Source organism: Protobothrops mucrosquamatus, unplaced genomic scaffold, assembly GCF_001527695.2.
Source record: "Protobothrops mucrosquamatus isolate PMUCROS unplaced genomic scaffold, P.Mucros_1.0 scaffold1719, whole genome shotgun sequence".
NCBI classification, from domain to species: Eukaryota; Metazoa; Chordata; class Lepidosauria; order Squamata; family Viperidae; genus Protobothrops; species Protobothrops mucrosquamatus.
In genome coordinates, this window is record NW_015387867.1 from 39,175 (window position 1) to 67,056 (window position 27,882).

Sequence of the window (27,882 nt, forward strand, 5' to 3'; positions counted from 1 at the left end):
ATACCTTCGAGACCGCCTTCTGCCGCAGATCACCTCCCATCGACCAGTACGCTCCCACAGGGTGGGTCTCCTCAGGGTGCCGTCAGCCAGGCAGTGCCGGCTGGCGACCCCGAGGGGGAGGGCCTTCTCTGTGGGAGCTCCCACCCTCTGGAATGAACTGCCCCCAGAGATCAGGGTTATCCCTGATCTCCCTTCCTTTAGCCGCGCCCTCAAGACTTGGCTGTTCCAGCTTGCAGGACTGGCCTAGGGTAATTTTTAGAGGGATTTTAATTATATTTTAAATTTGACAAATATTTAAATATTCTTTTTAATTAAATTTTAAATTGTACTGTTATTTATGTTTTTAATTGATTGTCAGCCGCCCTGAGTCCTACGGGAGAAGGGCGGGATACAAATCCAAATATAAATAAATAAATAAATAAATAAACTCCCAGAATTCCCCAGCCAGCGTGGGAAAGTTGAAGTCTATGAGTCTTAAAGTTACCACTTCAACTTCCAAAATTCCTCACCCAGCATTCTGTGAGTTGAAGGCCACAAGTCTTAAAGTTGCCAAGGTTGGACATCCCTGATTTACATTATTACATGGACGTTGAGAATCAGGCATGTGAGTTGAACCACGAAGTAAGATGAATTTTGTGGGAATGGGTTAGTTTAGAAGCACATGCAGTAAAAACAGGAAGAGATGGGATCAAAGATATCTGGGAAGAGAGAACAACGATGAGATTATTCAGTCACACAGAGAGGATGGCCGAGAATAAAATTGCAAAAGAAATACATGGAGGAAGAGTTTGTGGGTCCAAAGAAAGGGGAAGACAGAAACTCATGGTTGGGTGGAATGGAGGTGCAGAATTTCAAGGACCAAAGTCAGGAGGTGCACATTGTGGATGTTCATGTAAAATAGATTTAGAGTTCCTTTTCTTTTCTCCCAACTTCTGCTTCCAGTTTCGTTTGCCTGAAAGAGACTTGCATGTAGTTCTGTCTCTGTCCCACAGTGGCGATCAAAGCTTATCCTAAACTTTGTAAAAATGTCTTATTCTGATTAATGTCTCAGTGAGTAGCGAAGGTTCATTCCAATTTTGTTGTCCTGATCCTTCAAACCCAGCTGTCAGTCTAAGCTGCAAGCCTCATGGAAAACCTGGTTGCAATAGAGCTAACTATCATGGTTTGATCAAAGCAGGCAGTTACTTACACAGCTTAATACATGAGTGGAAAGGGGAGGAAGGAAGGTGCTGTGAAAATACTTTGGTTAACTGGAAATCTGAACCATCTTGCCAAGAAAAAAAAAATCTTTTTAAACCGACATCCAATTATGAAATTTAAAATAGATGTATTGAATGAAAGCCCGCAGTGCCACTCCTGTGTGTACTGATGCTGCATTCAGAAAATATAATTGTGGAGCTTGGCCCCTTTTTATCAAAACGCACAGCAGGGAAAGGCGACAGAGGTGGGGGAAGTGACAAACCACATAATTCAGATCATTGAGAGATTGAGATAATTATTTTTTCCCCTCCTGTGCAGAAGACTGCCACTGAACATGTTCATATTCATTAATTCCGTATATTTATGAACAACCAATGTCAATCACGATGGAAAGGGTGTAGAATGACTTGAGATCTGGAGAACTTGAGATCCGGAGGAGTGTAGAAGACATCAGGTCTTCAAAACACAGATATTGAAATGCTCAGGTACACAGGGTGGCGGATAATTTGAAGAAAGGATTTGGGAATGCTTATTATTTGTCCCCGAGAGATTCCCCCACATGGTGGCTTTTCCTTTTACCAAACCTGTGCGTGACTTTGAAGTCAATATGATGGAAAACATATCAAAACCATCAGGGAAAAATAGACTTCTTTTCTGTATAAATATCTAGCCAGGGAGTAAGGAAAACTTAACAGACAGGGACAACAGAAGTTCTTCAGGTCTCAAGGCCTCCTTCCCAACCTCCCCCACTGAATTTAGATTGCAGTTTCCATAATTCCCAGCTGGGAATTCTTGCAATTGTACACTTCCAACACATTTTGAGAGTACATAGTTGGTGTAGGTTGGACTAGCGGTGGAGGTCCTCTCTCCCAGATCATACGTTGAATGTTTCTTCTTTCACAGGGAGGTGATGTGTTTGTAAGATGGCTTATATCGGGGGGGGGGGGGTCTTCAAACTTGGCCCTTTTATGACTTGTGGACTTCAACTCCTGGCTGAGGAATTCTGGGAGTTGAAGTCCACAAGTCATAAAAGGGCCAAGCTTGAAGACCCCTGACTTATATGTTCGGCTGTCACATGTTATGTGAAGGCAAGGAATTGTGATATGTTCATCTCAGTTTCAGAATGCAGCCAGTCAGTCTTCAGTTGACCTGGGTTAGTGTGTTGTATTTAGGAATCCAACCATTCCATTTTACAAGGAAGTATACATGTGGTTTGCACATGTAAATGGGAATTTTTTTAAAAAATGCACTATCATGGTGCACTATCATGGTGAACCAGTTGTGGAACAGAATTATCTGCCAAAGAACTGGCTCTTTCCCACCATCTACTGTACATACATGCTAAAACAATGGTTGTCTTAAAAGGCTTAACCTGATTCTTAAGTTACCCATTTTGCTGATTTGTGCAATAATCAATCCTAAACTAACCAAATAATTTTACAACTTATTAAGTTCTGCACACACACGCACACAAAGTAAACAAATCAAGCTTAGCTTGTTGTGTGAATGCAGCCAGTCAGTCTTCAGTTGATCTGGTTGCTAAAATATATTCCAAACAACCTTCTCCTAAAAATATACCAGCCACTGAACATCTTCATATGACAAAAAGATTGCAAATAGATTTTCCATTCGAATTTCCTTACATTTTTCCTACCAAATCTAAAACACTAAAATAGAAATTATATACTTCCTTTATCTAATTCAAAAAAGGCTCTGACATAACAGCCTTGATTAGGCTATAATGAGGTTAAGATGGTTAGTGGCTTAGCATATATTGGGTGAACTAGGCTATCATATGAAGCAGAATATAACTTGTTTTTCACAGCATATGTGAACACAGGGATTGTATTGTATTAATTAAAGCACTGAGAATAAAGTGTTGTGTAAATAATTTTGGGCGCTAAACTATCCTAATTTATTTCATTAAAAAAAATGTTGCCCATGTCCATCCGACACTCTTAACCAAGTCATTAATAACCCTTGAGGTGGCGTTCACACGATGACTTGCACTTGCTTAGTGCTAATTGTTACATGTTGTGTAAATGCAAACCATTATTTATTTATTCCTTGTGAGTCTAAGCTGCATTTTTACTGACAACTCAAGTGTGAAAGTGTAAAAGTGTATTATGCACATCCAGAAAATAGGGTTGTGGGGAAGGGAAGACAAAACGATGACTTGTGCGCAACCAAATCATCTCTGAAAAGCAACAGGTGATGTACTGTTCTTGTGTCACGATGCCAATGTGTGATGGTGGCATTGGTGGGGTGTTCCTTTGGCATCATGGCAGTTTCAGATGTTGATGAACCAGAGGAAGCATGTTGTGTGAACACAGCCATTGTGAGGCAGCCATTTATGGATGGACAAATCTCAACAAGAAAAGTAGGATGGTATGAGAATGTGTGAAGCACACAGAGCTTACACCAAATGCTCCCGGGTCAGGATTCCAAAAATGAGAGAGAATTGGTAGCTTATTTATGAACCCTTTAGTACAGGGGTAGGCAACCTTGGCTCTTTTATGACTCATGGACTTCAACTCCCAGAATTCCTGAGCCAGCCATGCTGAGGGGAAAGGGAGCGGTTTCCAAGCTGAGCCATGCTGGCTCAGGAATTCTGGGAGTTGAAGTCCACGAGTCATAAAAGAGCCAAGGGTGCCTACAACTGCCCTAGGCCGCTTTATGACTCGTGGACTTCAACTCCCAGAATTCCTGAGCCAGCATGGTTCAGCTTGGAAATCTCTCGCTTTCCCCTCAGCATGGCTGGCTCAAGAATTCTGGGAGTTGAAGTCCATGAGTCATAAAAGAGCCAAGGTTGCCTACCCCTGCTTTAGTACAAACTGAACATGTCTACTTAGAAACAAGTCCCGTTAAAGTCAATAGGCTTTACTTCTGGGTAACGCGAGATACAGACTGCAGTCCCAAATAAAGGTAGTTCTCAACTTACAACAGTACGTTTAGTGACCGTCCAAAGTTATAATGGCACTGCAAAAAGTGACCTCTGACTGTTTTTCACACTTACGACTGTAGCAGCCTTCCAATGGGTCACATGATCAAAATTCAAACGCCTGGCAACTGACTCATACGTATGACAGTTACCATGTCCTGGGGTCATATGATCCCCCTTTTGGGACCTTCTGACAAGCAAAGTCAATGGGGGAAGCCAGATTCACTTAAGAACAACTACAGGGATTCACTTAAACTACGGTGGCAAGAAAGGTCGTAAAATGGGGCAAAACACACTTAACAACTGTCTCAGTTAGCAACAGAAATTTTGAGCTCCATTGTGGTCATATGCCGAGGACTACCTGTATTTGAATTTCTGCTGTGTTTTTCCCAAAGGTGCTCTTTCAAAAAGCAACTGGACTTTCTCTGACCAGTTGCTTTTTGAAAAAGCTCCTTTGAGACAACCACGACCTGGATGACTGAGAATCTCCATAGTAGACAACTGTGTTCTTCATACTATATGCTTGACCCGGTTACTCAATTAACCCATTTTCTAATGTTGCATTTTGCGTTGCATCAAAGAACGAATAAAACCCACTGCTTTCACACAACACACTAAGCCAAGAATAAGGAAGCAAGTAAACCAGGCCTTAACCAAGCTGAGCATGTTGTGCGAATGTGGCTTCTAAAGTTTGAAACTATTAAAGAGAGATAAATATACAGAATCCATNGAAAATTGAGAGAAAGACATTGCATAAAGTGTATAGAGAAGAAAATAGTAGTGTGTCAAAGAATGGAACTGAAATTAATACTATAAATCTTCGTGCCAAAGGGGGGGAAAAATGACGAAAAGAAAATTGTAAATCCTGGGGAAATGTTGAAAAATGTATGGCTAATAGATGGTATAACTGGGCTTGATTTGTTATGGTGCCCCTATCTATTTGTGTCACTTGTATGTGAAGACAGCGTCTCTGTCTGATAAACTGGATAATGCCAGTATTGTTTTCTTATTCAAAGGAAAAGATAGCAACAGTGAATGCAAATATATATAGGGTTATCAGTTTGCTAAGCATGGAAATGTGTTTAGCAATATTCTGAAAAGTTGTGAGAGCTGAACAAAACTTGGGAAATGCCTTTATGCTGGGCAACAGATGTACTCTCCAGATTTTTGGATTTCAGCAGAATAATAATAATAATAATAATAATAATAATAATAATAATAATAATAATAATAATAATAATAATAATAATAATAATAATAATAATAAAAAAGTTGGAAGGGACCTTGGAGGTCATCGAGTCCAACCCCCTGCCCAGGCAGGAACTCTACACCATTTCAGACAAACGGCTGTCCAGTCTCTTCTTAAAAACTTCCAGTGTTGGAGCATTCACCGCTTCTGGAGGCAGGTTGTTCCACTGGTTAATTGTTCTCACTGTCAGGAAGTTTCTCCTTAGTTCTAGGTTGCTTCTCTCCTTGATTAGTTTCCATCCGTTGCTTCTCATCCTGCCTTCAGGCGCCTTGGAGAATAGCTTGACTCCCTCTTCTTTGGGGCAGCCCCTGAGATATTGGAAGACTGCTATCATGTCCCCCCTCATCCTTCTCTTCGTTAAACTAGACATACCCAGTTCCAGCAACCGTTCCTTATATGTTTTAGCCTCCAGTCCCCTAATCATCTTTGTTGCTCTTCTCTGTACTCTTTCTAGAGTCTCAGCATCTTTTTTACATCGCGGTGACCAAAACTGGATGCAGTATTCCAAATGTGGCCTTACTAAGGCATTGTAAAGTGGTATTAATACTTCACGTGATCTTGATTCTATCCCTCTGTTAATGCAGCCTAGCACTGTGTTGGCTTTTTTGGCAGCTGCAGCACACTGCTGGCTCATATTTAAGTGATTGTCCACTAGGACTCCGAGATCCCTCTCACAGTTACTACTATTGAGAAACATGAACGTAAGAAAGCTTATTGTACCTTTGTTGGTTTAAAGAATGCATGTAAACTCGAATTGTTGAATGTTGAACATTCATTGAATCTTCATTATGTGACTACCAGAATTAATCATTCAACATCAAGCATGTAATAAGACCTGGATGTTTGAGAGGGACTTAGTTATTAATATAACAAATGTATATGGAAAGCTTATGATGACATTAGAAGTATGTTGTGTGTGGGCATGAGAATGAGTATGTATCCTTACATGCAAATGATGCATTAATGGTTAAAAAACCCAAATGATTGTAGTGAATATCAAACTGTATGATGCACAGAGGAAATGGATCTGAATACGGCAAAAAAGTAACACGAATCTCTGTGTGTTGGCAGAATGATTGTTTGAAATTGGGAACAAGGAAGGAAAAAAGGAAGCAAGGAAGATTAAAACTTTCAAATGGTAGTAAAATTATAATAGGCAGTGTGTGATTAGTGTGAAGAACGAAAGCTTGTTGAAAAAAGCAGTTGTTGATAAAAATGAGCTACTGTCTATATCAGATATGTCTAACCTTGGCAACTTTAAGACTTGTGGACTTCAACTCCCAGAATTCCCCAGCCAGCGTGGGAAAGTTGAAGTCTATGAGTCTTAAAGTTACCACTTCAACTTCCAAAATTCCTCACCCAGCATTCTGTGAGTTGAAGGCCACAAGTCTTAAAGTTGCCAAGGTTGGACATCCCTGATTTACATTATTACATGGACGTTGAGAATCAGGCATGTCAGTTGAACCATGAAGTAAGATGAATTTTGTGGGAATGGGTTAGTTTAGAAGCACATGCAGTAAAAAGAGGAAGAGATGGGATCAAAGATATCCGGGAAGAGAGAACAACAATGAGATTATTCAGTCACACAGAGAGGATGGCCGAGAATAAAATTGCAAAAGAAATACATGGAGGAAGAGTTTGTGGGTCCAAAGAAAGGGGAAGACAGAAACTCATGGTTGGGTGGAATGAAGGTGCAGAATTTCAAGGACCAAAGTCAGGAGGTGCACATTGTGGATGTTCATGTAAAATAGATTTAGAGTTCCTTTTCTTTTCTCCCAACTTCTGCTTCCAGTTTCGTTTGCCTGAAAGAGACTTGCATGTAGTTCTGTCTCTGTCCCACAGTGGCGATCAAAGCTTATCCCAAACTTTGTAAAAATGTCTTATTCTGATTAATGTCTCAGTGAGTAGTGAAGGTTCATTCCAATTTTGTTGTCCTGATCCTTCAAACCCAGCTGTCAGTCTAAGCTGCAAGCCTCATGGAAAACCTGGTTGCAATAGAGCTAACTATCATGGTTTGATCAAAGCAGGCAGTTACTTACACAGCTTAATACATGAGTGGAAAGGGGAGGAAGGAAGGTGCTGTGAAAATACTTTGGTTAACTGGAAATCTGAACCATCTTGCCAAGAAAAAAAAATCTTTTTAAACCGACATCCAATTATGAAATTTAAAATAGATGTATTGAATGAAAGCCCGCAGTGCCACTCCTGTGTGTACTGATGCTGCATTCAGAAAATATAATTGTGGAGCTTGGCCCCTTTTTATCGAAACGCACAGCAGGGAAAGGCGACAGAGGTGGGGGAAGTGACAAACCACATAATTCAGATCATTGAGAGATTGAGATAATTATTTTTTCCCCTCCTGTGCAGAAGACTGCCACTGAACATGTTCATATTCATTAATTCCGTATATTTATGAACAACTAATGTCAATCACGATGGAAAGGGTGTAGAATGACTTGAGATCTGGAGAACTTGAGATCCGGAGGAGTGTAGAAGACATCAGGTCTTCAAAACACAGATATTGAAATGCTCAGGTACACAGGGTGGCGGATAATTTGAAGAAAGGATTTGGGAATGCTTATTATTTGTTCCCGAGAGATTCCCCCACATGGTGGCTTTTCCTTTTACCAAACCTGTGCGTGACTTTGAAGTCAATATGATGGAAAACATATCAAAACCATCAGGGAAAAATAGACTTCTTTTCTGTATCAATATCTAGCCAGGGGGTAAGGAAAACTTAACAGACAGGGACAACAGAAGTTCTTCAGGTCTCAAGGCCTCCTTCCCAACCTCCCCCATTGAATTTAGATTGCAGTTTCCATAATTCCCAGCTGGGAATTCTTGCAATTGTACACTTCCAACACATTTTGAGAGTACATAGTTGGTGTAGGTTGGACTAGCGGTGGAGGTCCTCTCTCCCAGATCATACGTTGAATGTTTCTTCTTTCACAAGGAAGTGATGTATTTGTATCCATATCTTTGCAGATCAGGTGAACCAAGTAAAGCTGTATGATGGCTTATATCGGGGGTCTTCAAACTTGGCCCTTTTATGACTTGTGGACTTCAACTCCTGGCTGAGGAATTCTGGGAGTTGAAGTCCACAAGTCATAAAAGGGCCAAGTTTGAAGACCCCTGGCTTATATGTTCGGCTGTCACATGTTATGTGAAGGCAAGGAATTGTGATTTGTTCATCTGGGTTTCAGAATGCAGCCAGTCAGTCTTCAGTTGACCTGGGTTAGTGTGTTGTATTTAGAAATCCAACCATTCCATTTTACAAGGAAGTATACATGTGGTTTGCACATGTAAATGGGAATTTTTTTTAAAAATGCACTATCATGGTGCACTATCATGGTGAACCAATTGTGGAACAGAATTATCTGCCAAAGAACTGGCTCTTTCCCTCCGTCTATTATAATTACATGTTAAAACAATGGTTGCCTTAAAAGGCTTAACCTGATTCTTAAGTTACCCATTTTGCTGATTTGTGCAATAGTCAATCTACTAAATAATTTTACAACTTATTAAGTTCTGCACACACACACACACACACAAAGTAAACAAATCAAGCTTAGCTTGTTGTGTGAATGCAGCCAGTCAGTCTTCAGTTGATCTGGTTGCTAAAATATATTCCAAATAACCTTCTCCTAAAAATATACCAGCCACTGAACATCTTCATATGACAAAAAGATTGCAAATTGATTTTCCATTTGGATTTTCTTACATTTTTCCTACCAAATCTAAAACACTAAAACAGAAATTATATACTTCCTTTATCTAATTCAAAAAAGGCTCTGACATAACAGTCTTGATTAGGCTATAATGAAGTTAAGATGGTTAGTGGCTTAGCATATATTGGATGAACTAGGCTATCGTATAAAGCAGAATATAACTTGTTTTTCTCAGCATATGTGAACACAGGGATTGTATTGTATTAATTAAAGCACTGAGAATAAAATGTTGTGTAAATAATTTTGGGCGCTAAACTATCCTAATTTATTTCATTAAAAAAAATGTTGCCCGTGTCCATCCGACACTCTTAATCAGGCATTAATAACCCTTGAGGTGGCATTCACATGATGATTTGCACTTGCTTAGTGCTAATTGTTACATGTTGTGTAAATGCAAACCATTATTTATTTATTCCTTGTGTGTCTAAGCTGCATTTTTGCTGACAACTCAAGTGTGAAAGTGTAAAAGTGTATTATGCACATCCAGAAAATAGGGTTGTGGGGAAGGGGAGACAAAACGATGACTTGTGCGCGACCAAATCATCTCTGAAAAGCAACCGGTGATGTACTGTTCTTGTGTCACGATGCCAATGTGTGATGGTGGCATTGGTGGGGTGTTCCTTTGGCATCATGGCAGTTTCAGATGTTGATGAACCAGAGGAAGCATGTTGTGTGAACACAGCCATTGTGAGGCAGCCATTTATGGATGGACAAATCTCAACAAGAAAAGTAGGATGGTATGAGAATGTGTGAAGCACACAGAGCTTACACCAAATGCTTCCGGGTCAGGATTCCAAAAATCAGAGAGAATTGATAGCTTATTTATGAACCCTTTAGTACAGGGGTAGGCAACCTTGGCTCTTTTATGACTCGTGGACTTCAACTCCCAGAATTCCTCAGCCAGCCATGCTGAGGGGAAAGGGAGAGGTTTCCATGATTAGCCATGCTGGCTCAGGAATTCTGGGAGTTGAAGTCCACGAGTCATAAAAGAGCCAAGGGTGCCTACCCCTGCCCTAGGCCGCTTTATGACTCGTGGACTTCAACTCCCAGAATTCCTGAGCCAGCATGGCTCAGCTTGGAAATCTCTCGCTTTCCCCTCAGCATGGCTGGCTCAGGAATTCTGGGAGTTGAAGTCCACAAGTCATAAAAGAGCCAAGGTTGCCTACCCCTGCTTTAGTACAAACTGAACATGTCTACTTAGAAACAAGTCCCATTAAATTTAATAGGCCTTATTTCTGGGTAACGCGAGATACAGACTGCAGTCCCAAATAAAGGTAGTTCTCAACTTACAACAGTACGTTTAGTGACCGTCCAAAGTTATAACGGCACTGCAAAAAGTGACTTCTGACCGTTTTTCACACTTACGACCGTAGCAGCCTTCCAATGGGTCACATGATCAAAATTCAAACGCCTGGCAACTGACTCATACTTATGACAGTTACCATGTCCTGGGGTCATGTGACCCCCCCTTTTGGGACCTTCTGACAAGCAAAGTCAATGGGGGAAGCCAGATTCACTTAAAAACCCCGTTACTTACTTAACAACTACAGGGATTCACTTAAACAACGGTGGCAAGAAAGGTCGTAAAATGGGGCAAAACTCACTTAACAACTGTCTCACTTAGCAACAGAAATTTTGAGCTCAATTGTGGTCATATGCCGAGGACTACCTGTATTTGAATTTCAGCTGTGTTTTTCCCAAAGGTGCTCTTTCAAAAAGCAACTGGACTTTCTCTGACCAGTTGCTTTTTGAAAAAGCTCCTTTGAGACAACCACGACCTGGATGACTGAGAATCTCCATAGTAGACAACTGTGTTCTTCATACTATATGCTTGACCTGGTTACTCAATTAACCCATTTTCTAATGTTGCATTTTGCGTTGCATCAAAGAACGAATAAAACCCACTGCTTTCACACAACACACTAAGCCAAGAATAAGGAAGCAAGTAAACCAGGCCTTAACCAAGCTGAGCATGTTGTGCGAATGTGGCTTCTAAAGTTTGAAACTATTAAAGAGAGATAAATATACAGAATCCATTGCTTAGAAAAAGGCAAAAATGTAGACTTCACATCAATGTCTAAAACATTTCCAGGGATGTAAAGCTCAGAACTGCAATTAGATATGCAAACTTCTCTATTGGCATGCTGGCAGGGACATCCTCAGAATACAATCGTTCACCCAGAAACTTCATCTATTAAAATGAGACAGCATCAGTGGGAGGACATCTCACCGCAATCTTTATCTTAATCTCAGGTATTCTTACACATCCCCTTGCGGGACAATTTGATGCAACGAGTTCATTTCCACAACCTTTTAATGGCAGAGATACCCCCTGCTTTATTTAAACCATGCCCACGCAACCCAGCATGGCCAGCTTGCTTTGAAAATATTGTAAAGAAGTGTGATGATTACTTACAGCCAGGTACTGTGGGGTAAATCCTCCGAGGCCTGTAAGGTTTCCCCAAGTGGCAGTATTGAGCTGTTGCATTTGTTGTGCCAACTGCTGTTGTAAACGTCTTTGCTCTTTGTCTTTTTGGGTATCAGCAAACTTCACGACAATTGGTGAAGAACAGCCCTGTGGTTGGATAGATTGGTGGGGGGGGAAAAAGTCTAACACACATTTCTAGCTAGGTGGCAGCACCTAGCCGACCTTGGCTGATCTCAGACCTGGTTAGTATTTAAGAGAGAAGGTCATTGGGGGTTGACTAGCAGCGTTGACTTGCCGGAGAAGTCAAAAAGATAAAAATATCTCGGGAGACCACTTCTGTGCGGTTGTCAGGAAAACGTCACGAATGCGTTCGGGTAGTCATCAGGAGCTGAAGTTGATCGGCGGGAGCATTTGCCATGTGATTGACGAGGCCGTGGTTTAAATTTTGGGCCCCTCATTTAATTTAGAAGAGGGCGCGATGGCTCAGCAGTTAAAGATGCCGAGCTTGTCAGCTGGAAAGCTGACAGCCCGGGACTTGAACGCTGTGCAATGGGTGAGCTCCCGTCCCTGGCTCCAGCTCCTGCCCACCTAGTGGTTTGAAAGCATGGAAATGCGAGTAGATTAATAGGTACCACTTTGATGGGAAGGTAACAGTGTTCTGTGCACCTTTGGTACATAGCCATGCTAGCCACATGACCATGGACAATGTCTTTGGACACCGCTGGCTCCCTCAGCCAAGAAACGGAGATGAGCACCGTGCCTTAGAGTCGCACGCAACTGGGCAGGGGAAACCTTTGCCCTTACCATTTAATTTAGTTTGGTCTCTGTATCTTTTATTTGAATTGGAAAGAAAACTTCCATTCGCAATCATTTTTAAGTACCGGGACCTGTATGATGCTTTTAGCCATCTTTGGCTGGTATACGAAATCAGATTGGCTAGTGCTGGATGGGATTCTGCATCACGCTTGACTCAGATGAGATGTTAGAATAATTCTGAGACATCTGCATGAGTCTTTTTCAGAGTCTTTTTTTGAGATGTTCTATAATTTTGCCACTGATTATAGGACCCCATATGTGGGTAGTCAAAGTGTTTAGAATCTCAAAGAGCTCTGTAGAGGGGACCCCAAAAGTCAAAATGGTAGCTGTGGTTGTGGCTGCCGCTTTGACATTTTTGGCCCCCGTGCCCCGATTTGCTGCAAACATCCCTGGTTAGCATGATGACAAATGTTCATTGCTCAGGGAATTCATCCCCCTCTCCCCAATATATTCCATACCATCCCTTCCTGCCCATTCCCCAAATCTGCTCCAGAGATTGAGGGAATCTCCAAATCAGATCAAAACATTGGATAGGATGGTATGTAAACAGGGTCTCATTGCGTGCCAATTTCTGCAAAGAAATCTGTCTGGGTGACGTTTTAGCTTAGAAATGGATCTGTTAATTTGGGATTGGTCTCTCTTAATGTTAAAAAAAAACATCTTTGTCTTAAGTTGTTTTGGCTTTGAGTAATGAGGAAGGAAGGAAGGATGGAAGAGAAAAAGGAAAGAAGGAAGATCCCTTCTTTTCCCCATATTTTTCCACATTTTCCAAGTTGGAATATTAAATAATAAATCTTTATGCTAATCACATTTTGTATTCTAATTAGACTTGAGAAGCAGGAATGTCCTGATCTGTTAAAATTTGAAAAACTTGGTTTATCAAACTTGTCTTCTTTCTAACCTGACTATGATCTAAGCAGAGTTCTTCCAGGTCAGATTTAATAAAAAGCTCTAGAGAGTTAAGTATTAGAAGCAGACAAGAAACTGTAAGGGCAGAAGGATGGGGAAGGGGAAGGATCAACCACACCTAACACCTTGTGCTTAATTTTGTAACCCACAAACTATTGCTCAGTGAATGTTGGAAACTGTCATGATATGAGTTTTTCTTTCTTCTTTGGTTTCTGCGTGCAAAATTTTGTCTTTAGCTGATCACTCCATTATTTTAAAATAAATCAAAATTGTACAGCTCTATAAAATGTTACTTGAATATGCATATGTATGTGTGTATATATATACATATGCATTATATACTGTATATATATATATACATACATACATACGTACATACGTATGTATGTATGTATGTATGTATGTATGTATGTATGTTTTTCAAAATTTGGATTGCTAACAAAGAATTAAGAGAGAACTGGAATAGCCATTTCAAACTTTTTAGTTCTTTTCAACCAGACATACCCTTCTGAGATTCGAACCTGGGCTGTCTGCATGTTAGGCAGATGTATTAACCTCTAGACCACAGGCTCTTTCTCACTTTGTCAGCTATGAGACAGGGGAGAAGAATTATCTTGAGTTTGGTGCACCCTGTCGGCCCAAATATTTCTCCCATATTTGGGCCGACAGGGTGCACCAAACTCAAGATAATGTATGTATGTATATATGTATGGGTTTCACTGCATTCAGTGCAATTTTCAAGGACCCTTGCTTAGGAATGTGTAACGGAATGGTTTAAAAGAATTCTGTTCTTCTTCATAGTTAAAAAAAAAGAGCAAATTAATAAAATAACAGGTGCATGTTTTATTTTTCCTGAAGAATGCCACTCTAAAAGAGATCAGGAATTTCCAAGAAATAATTGTCCCTTCATATAGTATCAGGGTCTGTCCTGTGGGCGTGGAGCCATTTATAGCCAGCTTGCAAACCAAAAGCTTAGAAAGTGACCGCTGTGGGATACGTGCATTCTATATTTATACAGACAGTCCTCATTTAGCGTCTGCCTTATTTAGTGGCTTTTTACAGTTACAGTAGTGGCCAAAATTGTAGAAACCTTTTGGGAAAAGTGTATTTTTGAGGCTTGATGGCTAATAACACCACTTTCTTGGGGGAGTAGTACCATACAATTATATATCAATGGAAAGATAATTTAATCAAGAATGAAATGCAACAAAGATTGTTCAATTATCTGTACTGTATTCTATGAAAAGTTATAGCCAAATAACCAGAAAAAGGAATCACAACTTGCTTAGGTTGATATCAGGTGGCTTTCCTTCATCTGATTGTAGCCAATGAGCATGAGTGTTTAGAGAGCCAATCAGGTGACATCTTGTTTTGGCAATGAGCTAATCAGATCACAGTAGGATTCAGTTATCGATCTCATTTATTGAAGCTGAGAGGAGGACATTTGTCAGTGTGTTATGTGATCGCTATCAAGTTGGTTGGGGTTTTTTTTTTTGTTCTTTCATTTAATGAGCTTGTAAAACGTCATAAAATTAAAGTCATGGTGCAAAGAGTTGACTGGTCGCCCAGAAAGCGATGTAAAATAGTAGTATTAAGTGAACAAGGCTACAGTTATAAAGAAATTAGAAGAAAAATGGGTGGAAACTTAACCAAAGGTGGCATTTCTACTGTACACTTTCCCCAAAAGGTTTCCACAAATTTTGGCCGCTAACTATACAACAAAAATGAAAGAGTAACTTTGCAAACCACTCCTTTGCCTTGACAACCTTCACAGGTTTATAAAGCAAAGGAAAGCATGAAGTAAGATCGTAAGTCCAGGGGATTCACTTAACGGCTACTTCCCTTAATGACCAAGTCGCCAGTCCCAACTCTGGCTGCTAAAAGAGAGCTATTGTACTTAGCATCCACATGATCTGGAGCTCTGTGCAGAAAACTCCTCTGATTGAAATTAGATGTTCACGGCTTTTGAAAAGCAGAAAAATCCATTGTTTTGCTTGCTTAAATTATTTGGGGGGGAGTATTTGTAGAGAGAAACAAAGGGAAATAAGGATTGTAGAGGGAAATAAAAATTAGATAAAGGCAGTGATGTAGAGGGGTTGGCAGCTACATAGGCTCACCCTGGCATAAAGTTAGCTTCCCCTGGGCATTTTAAAATATTAATGCAAAACATGCTCTATGAAATCTGCAGTAGATCCCAACTCCCCCCCCCCCCAGTTAAAAGACAGAAAAAGGAAAAAATTGATTAAAATGGAGTTCATGGAAGATCTCTTAGGAGAAACAAGGCAGTTTCCAACAGCTGTAAGTGTAGCTCTTCAAATCTTTTCCACAAGAAGCAGAAATAAATTTCAAGGACAAGAATATGAGATGTTTTTTTCCCAAACAATACTTGCAGCTCTCCGTTTCGTCTGGCATCTGATATTCTATTTATGAATGCTTAACTGGCTGTAAATTGTATAAAACATCACAGAGGTATTTGATGAATCTATAATTTCCCTAACCCCCCTCTGCGCCATATTTCATCTGGGTAGCAATTTTAATAGAACCAACCTCACGCAGATTGAAAACATACAAATCAAAGTGGCTCTGAATCAAAAGCAGGGAGGTTATGGCTGTAACATATTAGTTTCATCATTAAAAAAGAAAGAAAGAAAATTAGATTTCTCTAAGTGCATGAGTATAAACTCACACACATCCCTATATGAGGTTAAAATGAGGTTTATAAAGCACATGATTTTACAAAAATAGGGGTGTAAACGGGTGATCTTGTTCTCTTACTGAAAACATGTTTTGTCTTAGCAGCAAGTGGAGGCTAGATGAAATTCCTGAAAACAGGACACTGAGTCCTAGGTAACTTTCATCTGAAACCAATTGTTTGATGTATATTCTACCTTTTGAAAATAATGTTCTTTGCATTTAAAAAATCCAGCCAAACAGCCTTAGGAGCAATATAGTTTCTGGTTGACTATCCAGATTGAATATTCCTTGTTGAAAGTCAACTGTTTGCTGCAGGAGTGTTGAGATTAATGGTCACGTAGAATAAAGAAAAGCAGTTGAATATTTAGATTTGAAGCTGCTTTTTCCAATTGGGAAGCTTCCAGGTGTATTGAGATGGCAACTTTCAAATTTTCTAGTCAGCATGGATGGGAAGCATGGGACCTGCAGTCCCACCACATCTGAAGAACAGCAGAGAGGTGGAAGTCAAGCTATATAAAGATCATTATTCCTTTTCTTATTGACTCTTGCTATCTATACTTTAGAAGCCCTTCCTTCCTTCCTTCCTTCCTTCCTTCCTTCCTTCCTTCCTTCCTTCCTTCCTTCCTTCCTTCCTTCCTTCCTTCCTTCCTTCCTTCCTTCCTTCCTTCCTTCCTTTCCCCAAGAAAATTATAACATATCTCAACTTTTTAAACAAAACAACATTTAAAAAAATATTTAACAAATCTTCAGAAATAGGCATTTCACCAACACACACATATATTTAAAGCATACTGCACAAGAAGCAATCCATATTCGCACATTATGTTTTGGCCCGTTTATACCAAATTTGTCCTCTAGAACTGTTCCTATTCCCAGTACTAGGTGTGAAAAGGTCATTGTTTTTGTTCTGCTCTTTTTTTGATTCTTGATTTTCATGACAGCCATGCTAAAGCCGATTGGGACAAACCTGAGCACCATCTTGCTATGAAATCTGGGATATTTTGCCTTTGGATGGAAACTTTGCTCCTTGGGCATTGTCAAAAGGAGAGTAAGAATGCCAAGCTTGACTTGAAACTGACAAAATGAAATACAGGCAGTCCTCGACATTCATTTAGTGACCAAAGTTAAAATGGCACTGAAAAAAGCGACTTATGACCGTTTTTCACAATTGTGACCGTTGCGGTATCTCCATGATCACGTGATCAAAATTCAGGCACTGGGCAACTGTCTTGTATTTCTAACAGTCGCAGCGTCCTAGGATCACGTTTTGTGACCGCCTGACAAGCAGAGTCACTGAGGAAGCCAGTTTCACTCAACAACTGTTGTTACCAACTTGACAACTGCAGTGATTTACTTAAGAACCGTGACAAGAAAGGTCGCAAAATGGGGCAAAAAAACCTTTGTCTCACTTAGCAATAGAAATTTCAGGCTCAATTATGGTCGCACATCAAGGACTACCTGAATTGTGATAATAAAGTCCTCCAGAGAGGATACAGGGACATTCTTCCCCTGGGCAAATATATGCTGTGTAGATGGCTATGGTTGTGCATAAACTATGGCTGATGGGATATGGCAGTGGTGGCAAACCTACGGCATGCGTGCCAGAGGCAGCACTCAGAGCCCTCTCTGTGGGCATGCGCGCTGTTGCCCCAGCCCCGCCTCCCCCATGGCCCTCTCCTTACCAGCAGCCCCCCCGGAGGAGAGTCGCCCCCGGTTGTGGCCCGTGCAGAGCAGCGCAGCCAAGGACATGGCAGCTGGTACAAGACTCTGCCCCTGCGCCCCGCAGCATCATCTGCTGCGTGGCCGCCATGGTGCTGCAGGGCTGCCTGGGCGATCTACCGTGGTAGGTGGCCCTGCGGGGGGCGTGGGTGGGACAGGAGGCGGGGTGGAGTAGGTGGGGCAAGGGGCAGAGCAGAGTGGGCGGGGCAGGGAGTGGAGTGGGTTTTGGGCACTCGGTGTCTAAAAGGTTCACCATCACTGGGATATGGTGTCATGAAGGATACAATGGAAGCAGCTTTCCAGATTAGAGCAAATCCATGAAAGAGGTTTTTGTAGTTCAGGGTTGAAATGAGGGGTCCTTGGTGCTCTCTGAGCTTGGCTGTTTCCCTGCAGACATTTCATCGCCCAACTAGATAACATCATCAGTGCACTGATTATCAGGGCAGGACCCTTCAGACTGGAGCAAAGCACCCAGTCAGGATGCCCCTGCTTCCCTTATTCACATTTTTCAGATGGAATGCATCGTCTTCCTTCAAACATTAACCAAGCAGCGTGGAATAATGGAATATGTTTAATTCATGTCAGATAGCATCCATCAGTCTCATGAGGTTACCTAGGAAAGGACGAAGACACCTTCCCGGCGGTCCTAGATAGCAGGATTGGAACTAACAGCTTTAAATTACAGGATGCTTGCTTTTAACTGAACATTAGGAGAAATATGCTGATGAGAAAAGTAATTTTAAAAAGGAACCACGTGGTTAAAAGAGCGTGCTTTTGTCTGGAATTGCCTTATCCAAGGGGGCTGAATTAAAGCTGTATTTTTTCAAACTTGGCAACTTTAAGGTGTGTATACTCCAACTCCCAGAATTCCTCAGCCAGCATGCTGAAGATGATTCTACTAGGAACATACTGGCTGGGGAATTCTGGGAGTTGAAGTCCATACATCTTAAAGTGGCCAACTTTGAAAGAAACTCAACAAGATGGTGCACAAAGTCCTCCCTATTTCTCCTTCTGTAAAACTTAAATCTTCCATATTTTATCATTAACTGGGGACTGGACCAAACCATTTTTTTTCAGTATTAAAAACACATCCAAGCTCTATATCTTGGATTGCCTCTATTGCTGTAAAAATGAGATTGGACAACTGCCTGTTGATAGCAAAATAGAGAGAACTCAAGGGAAGCCGGCCAAAACATAACATAGGAATATCCCTCATAAGCCTACCCTGTAGGAAAAAAAAATATAGTTTTGAAATATACAAAATGACCTGCGTGAACAGTTGATGAGTTTTCCCCCCACCTCTAATATCATTTTAACAACTAGTCCATTCTTCTGTTATCCTATCTCTTTGTTAGTGAGCCACCATTCTGTATCATGGCACAACAGCCATTTCAATTGTTGTAATTGTACTGGACACGATTTGGCATCTTGGGTAATCTAACAATGCTTCCACAAGATCAATATGCTTCTAAAGCAGGGGTAGGCAACCTTGGCTCTTTTATGACTCGTGGACTTCAACTCCCAGAATTCTTGAGCCAGCTGTGCTGGCTCAGGAATTCTGGGAGTTGAAGTCCACGAGTCATAAAAGAGCCAAGGTTGCCTACCCCTGTTCTAGACGGGTGTCATGCCTTGGGAGCAGCATGCTTCAAGTCCCATCAAACTTTGCCAGCGTAGCCAGGATCTGTGGGAATTTTTTTTTCCAAAATGGACAGTTCCTAGGGACACAAGCCAAGTCCTTAATATCCTCTTTGAGTTTTTTTTTCTTGCAAAATTACCATAAGGATTTAAAACTTAGGCAAATAAACATTGATTTTAAGCCTCTGAAATTTTCAGTCAAAGATATGTGAAATATACATCTATCTATCTATCTATCTATCTATCTATCTATCTATCTATCTATCTATCTATCTATCTATCTATCTATCTATCTATCTATCTATCTACCTACCTACCTACCTACCTACCTACCTTTTTCTTTCTTTCTTTCTTTCTTTCTTTCTTTCTTTCTTTCTTTCTTTCTTTCTTTCTTTCTTTCTTTCTTTTATCTCTATCCATCCTTTGGTCTTTAGGCAAAACATAATAGAATATACTTGCTGAAATATTAAAAGCAGGCCACATAAAAGGATGGAGATTATATATATATTATATATATATTACATATTATAATATAATACAATATAATATAATATATATACAGTATATAATATTCTGCACACAGAAGCATGCGTCTAGTCAAGTGATTTGGATTCTTTTCTGTGGCAAGCATCACATCTAATACAATCTAAAAAATGGGTAGCACTGAAAAGAAAGACAAATTGATTATAAAATATCAAAATAATTTCAACGGAAGGCTGGAGAACAACGGACACTGCCAATATCAGTGTTTCTCAAGAATACGTAAGACATTTCCATGCATTTTTAAAAATATTTTCATCGTTTTCTTTCTTTGCTCATAACACAAAGCCATTCAATGACACAGACAAAATAATGTTGGGATTTTAGTACCCAGCATGCTTTGGGAGGTTAGAGCATTTGATATTGAATGTTCCTCATTTCAAGAGGTCTTTTTTTAAAAAAAAAAAAAAGCAAGAAAAAAGTGCACATTACATCCAAATGCTTAAGAAGAATTAATTAATACACAGATACACAATACAGAATACAATAGAACATGCTGTCTTAAATGATTAATTCAGAAGATCCAGAATAAGGCACAGTCGACTCGTGAGGCATTGTGTGTGTGTGTGTGTGTGTGTGTGTGCGTGCAAAATTCCGAAAAACCATGGCAAAAATCATGGACTGGGCCGGAGGGAGCAGCACTTTTTTAAAAAAAAATTGAAAACACAGGGATAATTTAAATGTGAATATCTGTCAAGTCAAAGATGGAATCGAAGTTTGCTGTCGCTAGCAATCCATTTCGGGGGGGGGGCTCATACGAATATGGACTAGCCCCTTGGAATAAAGGGATACCTCTAAACAGTTGGAAAAGGAAAAAATATATATCTATGCCTTTTTTGGGTGCCAAGTTTAGGCTTGGCAGCTTTATTATTAGGGTTTTTGTTTTCTCCCAAAAAAAATTATTAGATAAAAACAGCATTCTAAATGCCAGACAGCAAAATGACATGTTCACAAAGTTATTTAAAAAATAAAAAATAAAAAATCTGAATGCCACTGAAAGGAGGGCACAACAAGCGAGTGGTCTGTTCTCAGATCTCGTTAAGACAGTGTTTCTCAACCTTGACCATTTTAAGGCACGTGGACTTCAACTCCCAGAATTCCACAGCCAGCAATGCTGGCTGTGGAATTCTGGGAATTGAAGTCCACATGCCTTAAAATGGTCAAGGTTGAGAAACACTGCGTTAAGAGAAGCAACTGTCCCCAGAAAGAAACAGAGTTGGTGGTGGGGGGGAGAGAAGTATGGGGAAATGGGGCTGTGAGCGTGGAAGTTTTGCCTAGGACTGTCACACATCTGATCTTCTCCGAGAGAACACGGCTTTACATTCTCAGCCATATGCACAAAAGGAAACAATGAAAGGGCATATGATACAGTACCTCCATAGTCTGGGACTGGTGCATAGCTTTGATTGCATTCTGTGCCATTGCCCTTGTCGAAAACGTGACAAACGCACAGCCTGTGGGAACAGGGGGGCAGGGAGCAGGAAAGACAAAAAAAGAAAGAAAAGAAAAAAAAGGAAAGAAAAAAAGAAAGAAAAAAAGAGAAAAGAAAAGAAAAAAGAACAACAAAGACAAAAAAGGGTTGGACGCTTGTTAAACCAACACAGTCTACGAGAACGGCCACAAGACGACACTGTTCTCTGTAGTACATAAATTAAAAAAGAGAAAAAAAAAAGAAAAAAGAAAAAAAAGAAAAGAAAACAAAAAACAAAAAAGTGAAAACAAAAACAACAAAAAAAATAACCCAATTCCCTAATTGATTTGCTTCAGCAGAGCTGAGTTGATCATCCGGGAGGGAGAAGGAAAGGAAAAATTGGGGGTGGGGAGGGAGGGGAGAGGGAAGGCTGAGACTCAGTGGGAAAATGACAAGATGGCTATTTTCCTCCTCCTTCAGAAGCCGCGGTTTCTCCAGCTTTAAGGCAGACGGACTTCAACTCCCAGAATTCCCCAGCCAGCATGCTGGTTGGAGAATTCTGGAAGTCCAAGTCCGCTCGTCTTAAAGTTGCCAGAATTGAGAAACGCTGCTCTAAAGAACAGGATTGGAAATAGGCAAGACTGCTAATAGGTTCTCATTTCCATTTAACACAGGGTCCCTCAAAGATCCTCCTATCTTATGTCTAAGCATTAAAAAGCACAGTAAAATGTCCACTTAGCAACCACACCCATTAGTAATAATAATAATAATAGTAAAGTTGGAAGGGACCTTGAAGGTCATCTAGTCCAACCCCCTGCTCAGGCAGGAAACCCTATACCATTTCGGACAAATGGCTGTCCAGTCTCTTGATTGAATTAAACCAAGTTAAGTCTTTTTTTTTTTTGTCAGTGACATAGCAATACCTACAATAGAAATAAGACTGGAAGTCAAGCCTATGCCTTAGAGCAGTGTTTCTCAACCTTGACAATTTTAAGGCATGTGGACTTCAACTCCCAGAATTCCACAGCCAGCATTGCTGGCTGTGGAATTCTGGGAGTTGAAGTCCACATGCCTTAAAATTGTCAAGGTTGAGAAACACTGCCTTAGAGGAACCTGGGCTTATATATATATATATATCAGAAAACCCGCAACCCTGATGGCTCCTAAAATTGACTTTAGAGGGTTCTGAATAAACTCAGCTAGCCGAACACGTGAGCGACTTGTTCTGTTTCACTGCGTAATGTGAGAATAAGGCTTTGTTCCTCCACCATAGTGTGTCAAATCTGTGAAGCAACCATGGTTCAGAGATCTTGGGTTCCTACAGAGGGGGTTAAAACCTTCTAAATCAGGGTTTTCCAACCCTGGCAACTTCAAGACACATGGAGTTCAACTCCCAGAATTCCCCAGCCAGCTACGCGTAGCTGGCTGGGGAATTCTGGGAGTTGAAATCCACGTGTCTTGAAGTTGCCAAGGTTGGAAACCCCTGTCTTAAGCGGTAGGTTGGTGATGCAATTCAAGCCCTGCATTTACACCCACCATCTTGAAGATTGACTCCCCCCTTTCCTCTCTGGGTGCCGCTATTTGAAACCCAAAGATCCACGATTCAGGGTCTTTAATGACGATTTATTCTGATTCCTATGTTCAGGTTTTATGCTTCTGGTTCTGCCTTCAGGGCTTTTGTTTAGGCAAAGAGACCTGCGTTCTCCACCTACATCAATAAGACACCAGTTAGGAAGGAGACGAGGTCTTCTTTAAGGTTCTGCAGACTCTTCCTATCTGCAGATTTTAGGAGAGGTCGTGGGAAAGGGCAACATTTAGGAAGAGAAGGCTTATGGTTGGGGATTTAATGCACTCCTTAATTGAAGGTGACGTTGGAACACTTTGACAGGAGAAGGTTGGGCAGTGCTGACGCCAGACACTTCATATTTAGAACTCCTAAAGCTAATAATAATAATAATAATAATAATAATAATAATAATAATAATAATAATAATAGTAGTAGTAGTAGTAGTAGTAGTAGTAGTAGTAGTAGTAGTAGTAGTAGTAAAGTTGGAAGGGACCTTGGAGGTCATCTAGTCCAAGCCCCTGCTCAGGCAGGAAACCCTATACCATTTCAGACAAATGGCTGTCCAGTCTCTTCTTAAAAACTTCCAGTGTTGGAGCATTCACCGCTTCTGGAGGCAGGTTGTTCCACTGGTTAATTGTTCTAACGGTCAGGAAGTTTCTCCTTAGTTTTAGGTTGCTTCTCTCCTTGATTAGTTTCCATCCGTTGCTTCTTGTCCTGCCCTCAGGCGCTTTGGAGAATAGCTTGACTCCCTCTTCTTTGGGGCAGCCCCTGAGATACTGGAGCACTGCTATCCTGTCCCCCCTCGTCCTTCTCTTCATTAAACTAGACATACCCAATTCCAGCAACTGTTCCTTATATATATTTAGCCTCCAGTCCCCTGATCATCCTTGTTGCTCTCCTCTGTACTCTTTCTAGAGTCTCAACATCTTTTTTACATCGTGGTGGCCAAAACTGGATGCAGTATTCCAGTGTGGCCTTACCAAGCCATTGTAAAGCTCTATGAGAAGATCATTATCTGCTAGTCTGGAGAGGAGACCAGATCAATGTCATCCTTTCTTGGAAACAACATTGTAAAAACCACCTATCCTTGGGACCGTGGCATCTTTGGGAACCAGTTAGTAACTTTTATAGTCATTCCATCCATTGGTGTGTTCTGCCAATGGATGACCACCTCCATCGTTTTAGGATCTCACTAGGAGAATATTTACTCATCTCTTTTTTGGGAAACTTTAGGAGCTTCTGCGGAAATAGTCTCACGTCAACATTTTATGCATCTAGGCAACTTGTTGATTGTGTGCGTGGTCATAAAGGTTCCCTTTTATTTGCAGAGCATATGCTAAATTAGATCTTCTCTGTGATCAAATAATCACCGCAAGGATTCTCTACCAATTGCAGCTCTTAGTTGACTTGGGCTGAGCTCAAAAAAGCAAAGCAGAGGTGTATCTAGTTAGTAGTTTAAAAAAGAGACCATCCCCTCTCCCCCAAGGGAATATCAAGATTGTAGGCTAGACAGGGAGATCTCTTAGTAAGAATGCAATGTCAAAGCCATTCTGAATTGTAGCCAAGGAAAATTACATGGACATGCCCATATCAAGAGGGTTTAAGTTCAGTGAGGATGTCTTTTATTCTTCTTCAGGCTAAGCATCACTTTCACAACTGATTCTCCGCTGGCACCCTCGTTGTGTAGGAGGGAAGACCGATGTGAGCCCAACCCATATCAATCTTTTCCTATGGATTGGCTTGGTGGGAGGATACAAAAGTGAACATGCATTTATTTCTGGTGCTAACTCTGGTGGGTTTAATTGGATGTTGGTTATTTTGGTTTATTATGTCATTTCCAGAGATTTTGGTTCATTATGTCATTTCCAGGAAGCACGAGAGGTGGAATCTGCCGATACAGGTAGTCTTCGACTTACAGCAGTTTGTTTAGTGACTGCTCAAAGTTACAACGGCACTGAAAAAAGTGATTTGTGATCCTTTTTCACACGACCACAGCAGCACGCCCCATGGTCACATGATCAAAATTCAGTTGCTTGGCAACTGACTCATTATTTATGACGGCTGCAGCGTCCCGGGGTCACGTGATCCCCTTTTGCGACCTTCTGGCAAGCAAAGTCAATGGGGAAGCCAGATTCACTTAAAACAGCCTTGTTACTCACTTAACAACTGCAGTGATTCACTTAACCACTGTGGCAAGAAAGGTCGCAAAATGGGGCAAAGCTCACTTAACAAATGTCTCACCTAACAGCAGAAAATTTGGGCTCAATTGTGGTCGTAAGTCGAGGACTACCTGTACTGGCGGTCCTCCTCAGTGTGAGAATTGGAAATGGGACTTGCGAGGACAAAATATACCAGTGCAGGTTGCAGAAGGACAAACGGCATGGAACAATGGAATATTTTAGAAACAGGAAGATATTGGCTTCTAAAACACCTTCCAAGTATCTATAAGAACAATAGTGTGTGTTTGAAGGAGCACATCATTTAACTAAGGAGAAACTTCCTGACAGTTAGAACAATTAACCAGTGGAACAACCTGCTTCCAGAAGCGGTGAATGCTCCAACACTGGAAGTTTTTAAGAAGAGACTGCACAGCCATTTGTCTGAAATGGTATAGGGTTTCCTGCCTGAGCAGGGGGTTGAACTAGAAGACCTTCAAGGTCCCTTCCAACTTTATTATCATTATCATTATTATCATTATTATTCATTAGACGTGAACCTCAATCAACTGAATATTCCAATTGATTGGTGCTGTTGGTTGACACGGGTTGCTGCCAGCATCCTAGGTATCAACCAGGTACATCATCATCATCATCATTATTATTATTCATTAGATGTGAACCTCAGTGAACTGAACATTCAAATTGACTGGCGCTGATGGTTGACACAGGTTGCTGCCAGCATCTTAGGTATCAACTAGGTACCTCATTATTATTATTATTATTATTATTATTATTATTATTATTATTATTATTATTATTATTATTATTATTATTATTATTATTATTATTATTATTATATCATCATCGCACAGTCAGCCAGATGTTCAGACTGGATTTGGCATTTTTGTCTACCTATCGAGTCCTTACCGAGGACTTGGGATAGGCAGATGTGGATGTTTGATGGTATTACAGATATCATCGCAGGATGGAAGCAGTTTCTAGTAAGGCCGCCTTTTGAAATTGACTAATGGCAAATTTGTCAATGCCAATGGTGTTCAAGTGGTGCTCCAGTTGTTTTGGGATTGCACCCAAGGTACCTATTATATTGGTATTACCCTTGCTGCTGCTATTATTATTATTATTGTTGTTGTTGTTGTTGTTGTTGTTGTTGTTGTTGTTGTTGTTATTATTATTATTATTATTATTATTATTATTATTATTATTATTATGCTAGAAAAAGCAGTGGCTGAGGTCTCATTTAGTGCCTTCTATCTGCACTGGATTCATCATCCTCAATCCGCATGGTCAATGAACAGGAATTTGCTGGGGATTTGACTTAAAAAACATAGGGCAGTCCTTACTTTGTCTGACAGAGTTTGATGGGAAGTGAGTACCATTTATACCAAATTTGGTGGGATTTAATAACAGTTTTAACATTTCTTTAAAAAAAAAAATAAAAAAAAAATACCCTTTGAAATTGACATTTCCCAGGGTGCCTTGTAAGAAAAGGCTGTGAAATACTTGCAAATTCAAGTTGATTTCATAGCAGTACTGTGACACGGTGAAAGCTTTGCTAATTCAAGAAATCTAGCATGCTGAAAAGACCTTGATTTCTAAGTCTTTTAGCCTAGTTCACGGGTAGGCAATCTTGGCTCTTTTATGACTCGTGGACTTCAACTCCCAGAATTCCTGAGCCAGCATGGCTCAGCTTGGAAACTCTCCCTTTCCCCTCAGCGTGGCTGGCTCAAGAATTCTGGGAGTTGAAGTCCACGAGTCATAAAAGAGCCAAGGTTGCCTACCCCTGGCCTAGTTAGTATTTGAAATCCGGGCTTCCGAACTAAAATTAAGAAATGAAACCACAGCACAGTTCCTTCAATTTCCTCCACAACCGACGATGGTGGTGACTGTTAACAATTTTAAAAGGCTTCTAAACGAAGCGAGCTGAATGCAGAGAGATCGAAGCCCGCTATCATTACAGAACTGAGCAAAAAATTTAAAGCAAGCTCTCTCTCTCTCTCTCTCTTTTTAAATCTGTATCACTGCCCTTGGGATCAGTGAGCAAAATGAAGAATCCATTTTACAGTCCAGCTATTTTGGGGAAATCAATTTGAGCGCTGACAACAACACTTGCTTCCTTTTGGCCTTTGTCCATGTATACCTGGCAAGAATACCAAGTTTTAAAAAAAAATAACTCAATAAGATTTTAATTGAACAAGAGGCAGTCCAGGCAATAATAACTGAAGTGTTTTGCAAACCATGTTTTTGCAAATCAGCTTCAAGAGCTATGCTTTCTCTTCCATAAAGAGGGATGAATCCTCTTATGTTCCCCTTATTTGAAGGGCAGAACCAGAAGTTTATCATTTAGTATGTATTTATTTAGCAATAAGCAGGATTATTGTTGGTACGGGGTAGCGTATCTCAACCTTGGCAACTTTTAAGATGTGTGGGTTTCAACTCCCAGAATGCCCCCGCTGCCCCAGGATGGCTGGGGAATTCTGGGAGTTGAAGTCCACAGGTCTTAAAAGTTGTCAAGATTGAGGAAAAACTAACGCAGATTGAGAACCAGGCTCAACCATTTCAGCCTTTTGCTCCAAAATTTTGCCTGATGAGTCTAATCTTTACCTCATCATTTCTTGATTAGGCTATTTCTCATTCAGGGTTGGCAGTGCCATTTCAATTGGCATTTCTCATTCTGATTAAGGGGTGCTCCATTTCTGTCAGCAGAAAGGAAGGCATTTGTCTAAAGCTACCCAAGTGGGGAAAAAGTTGGATTTAAAAAACTGGTGTGGCGGAGTGCCATTCTTAAAGCTAAACTACAGAAAGGAGTGTCAGGCAGTAAATGACACATCCTATGTTATTCATATTATGAAGGTATCTGTAGGACGC

General features: G+C 40.6%; 1 protein-coding gene across 1 annotated transcript in view; it reads right to left on the reverse strand.

Moving 5' to 3' along the window:
* LOC107293729 (CUGBP Elav-like family member 2) overlaps window positions 1-27,882 on the reverse strand; it is an 89,715-nt gene that overhangs the window by 39,129 nt on the left and 22,704 nt on the right. Inside the window, exons 4-5 of the mRNA XM_029285448.1 lie at window positions 21,234-21,313; window positions 11,535-11,693 (exon numbers count right to left, since the gene is read on the reverse strand). Coding sequence (XP_029141281.1) covers window positions 11,535-11,693; window positions 21,234-21,313 — 239 coding nt within the window. The remainder of the gene's footprint in view (window positions 1-11,534; window positions 11,694-21,233; window positions 21,314-27,882) is intronic.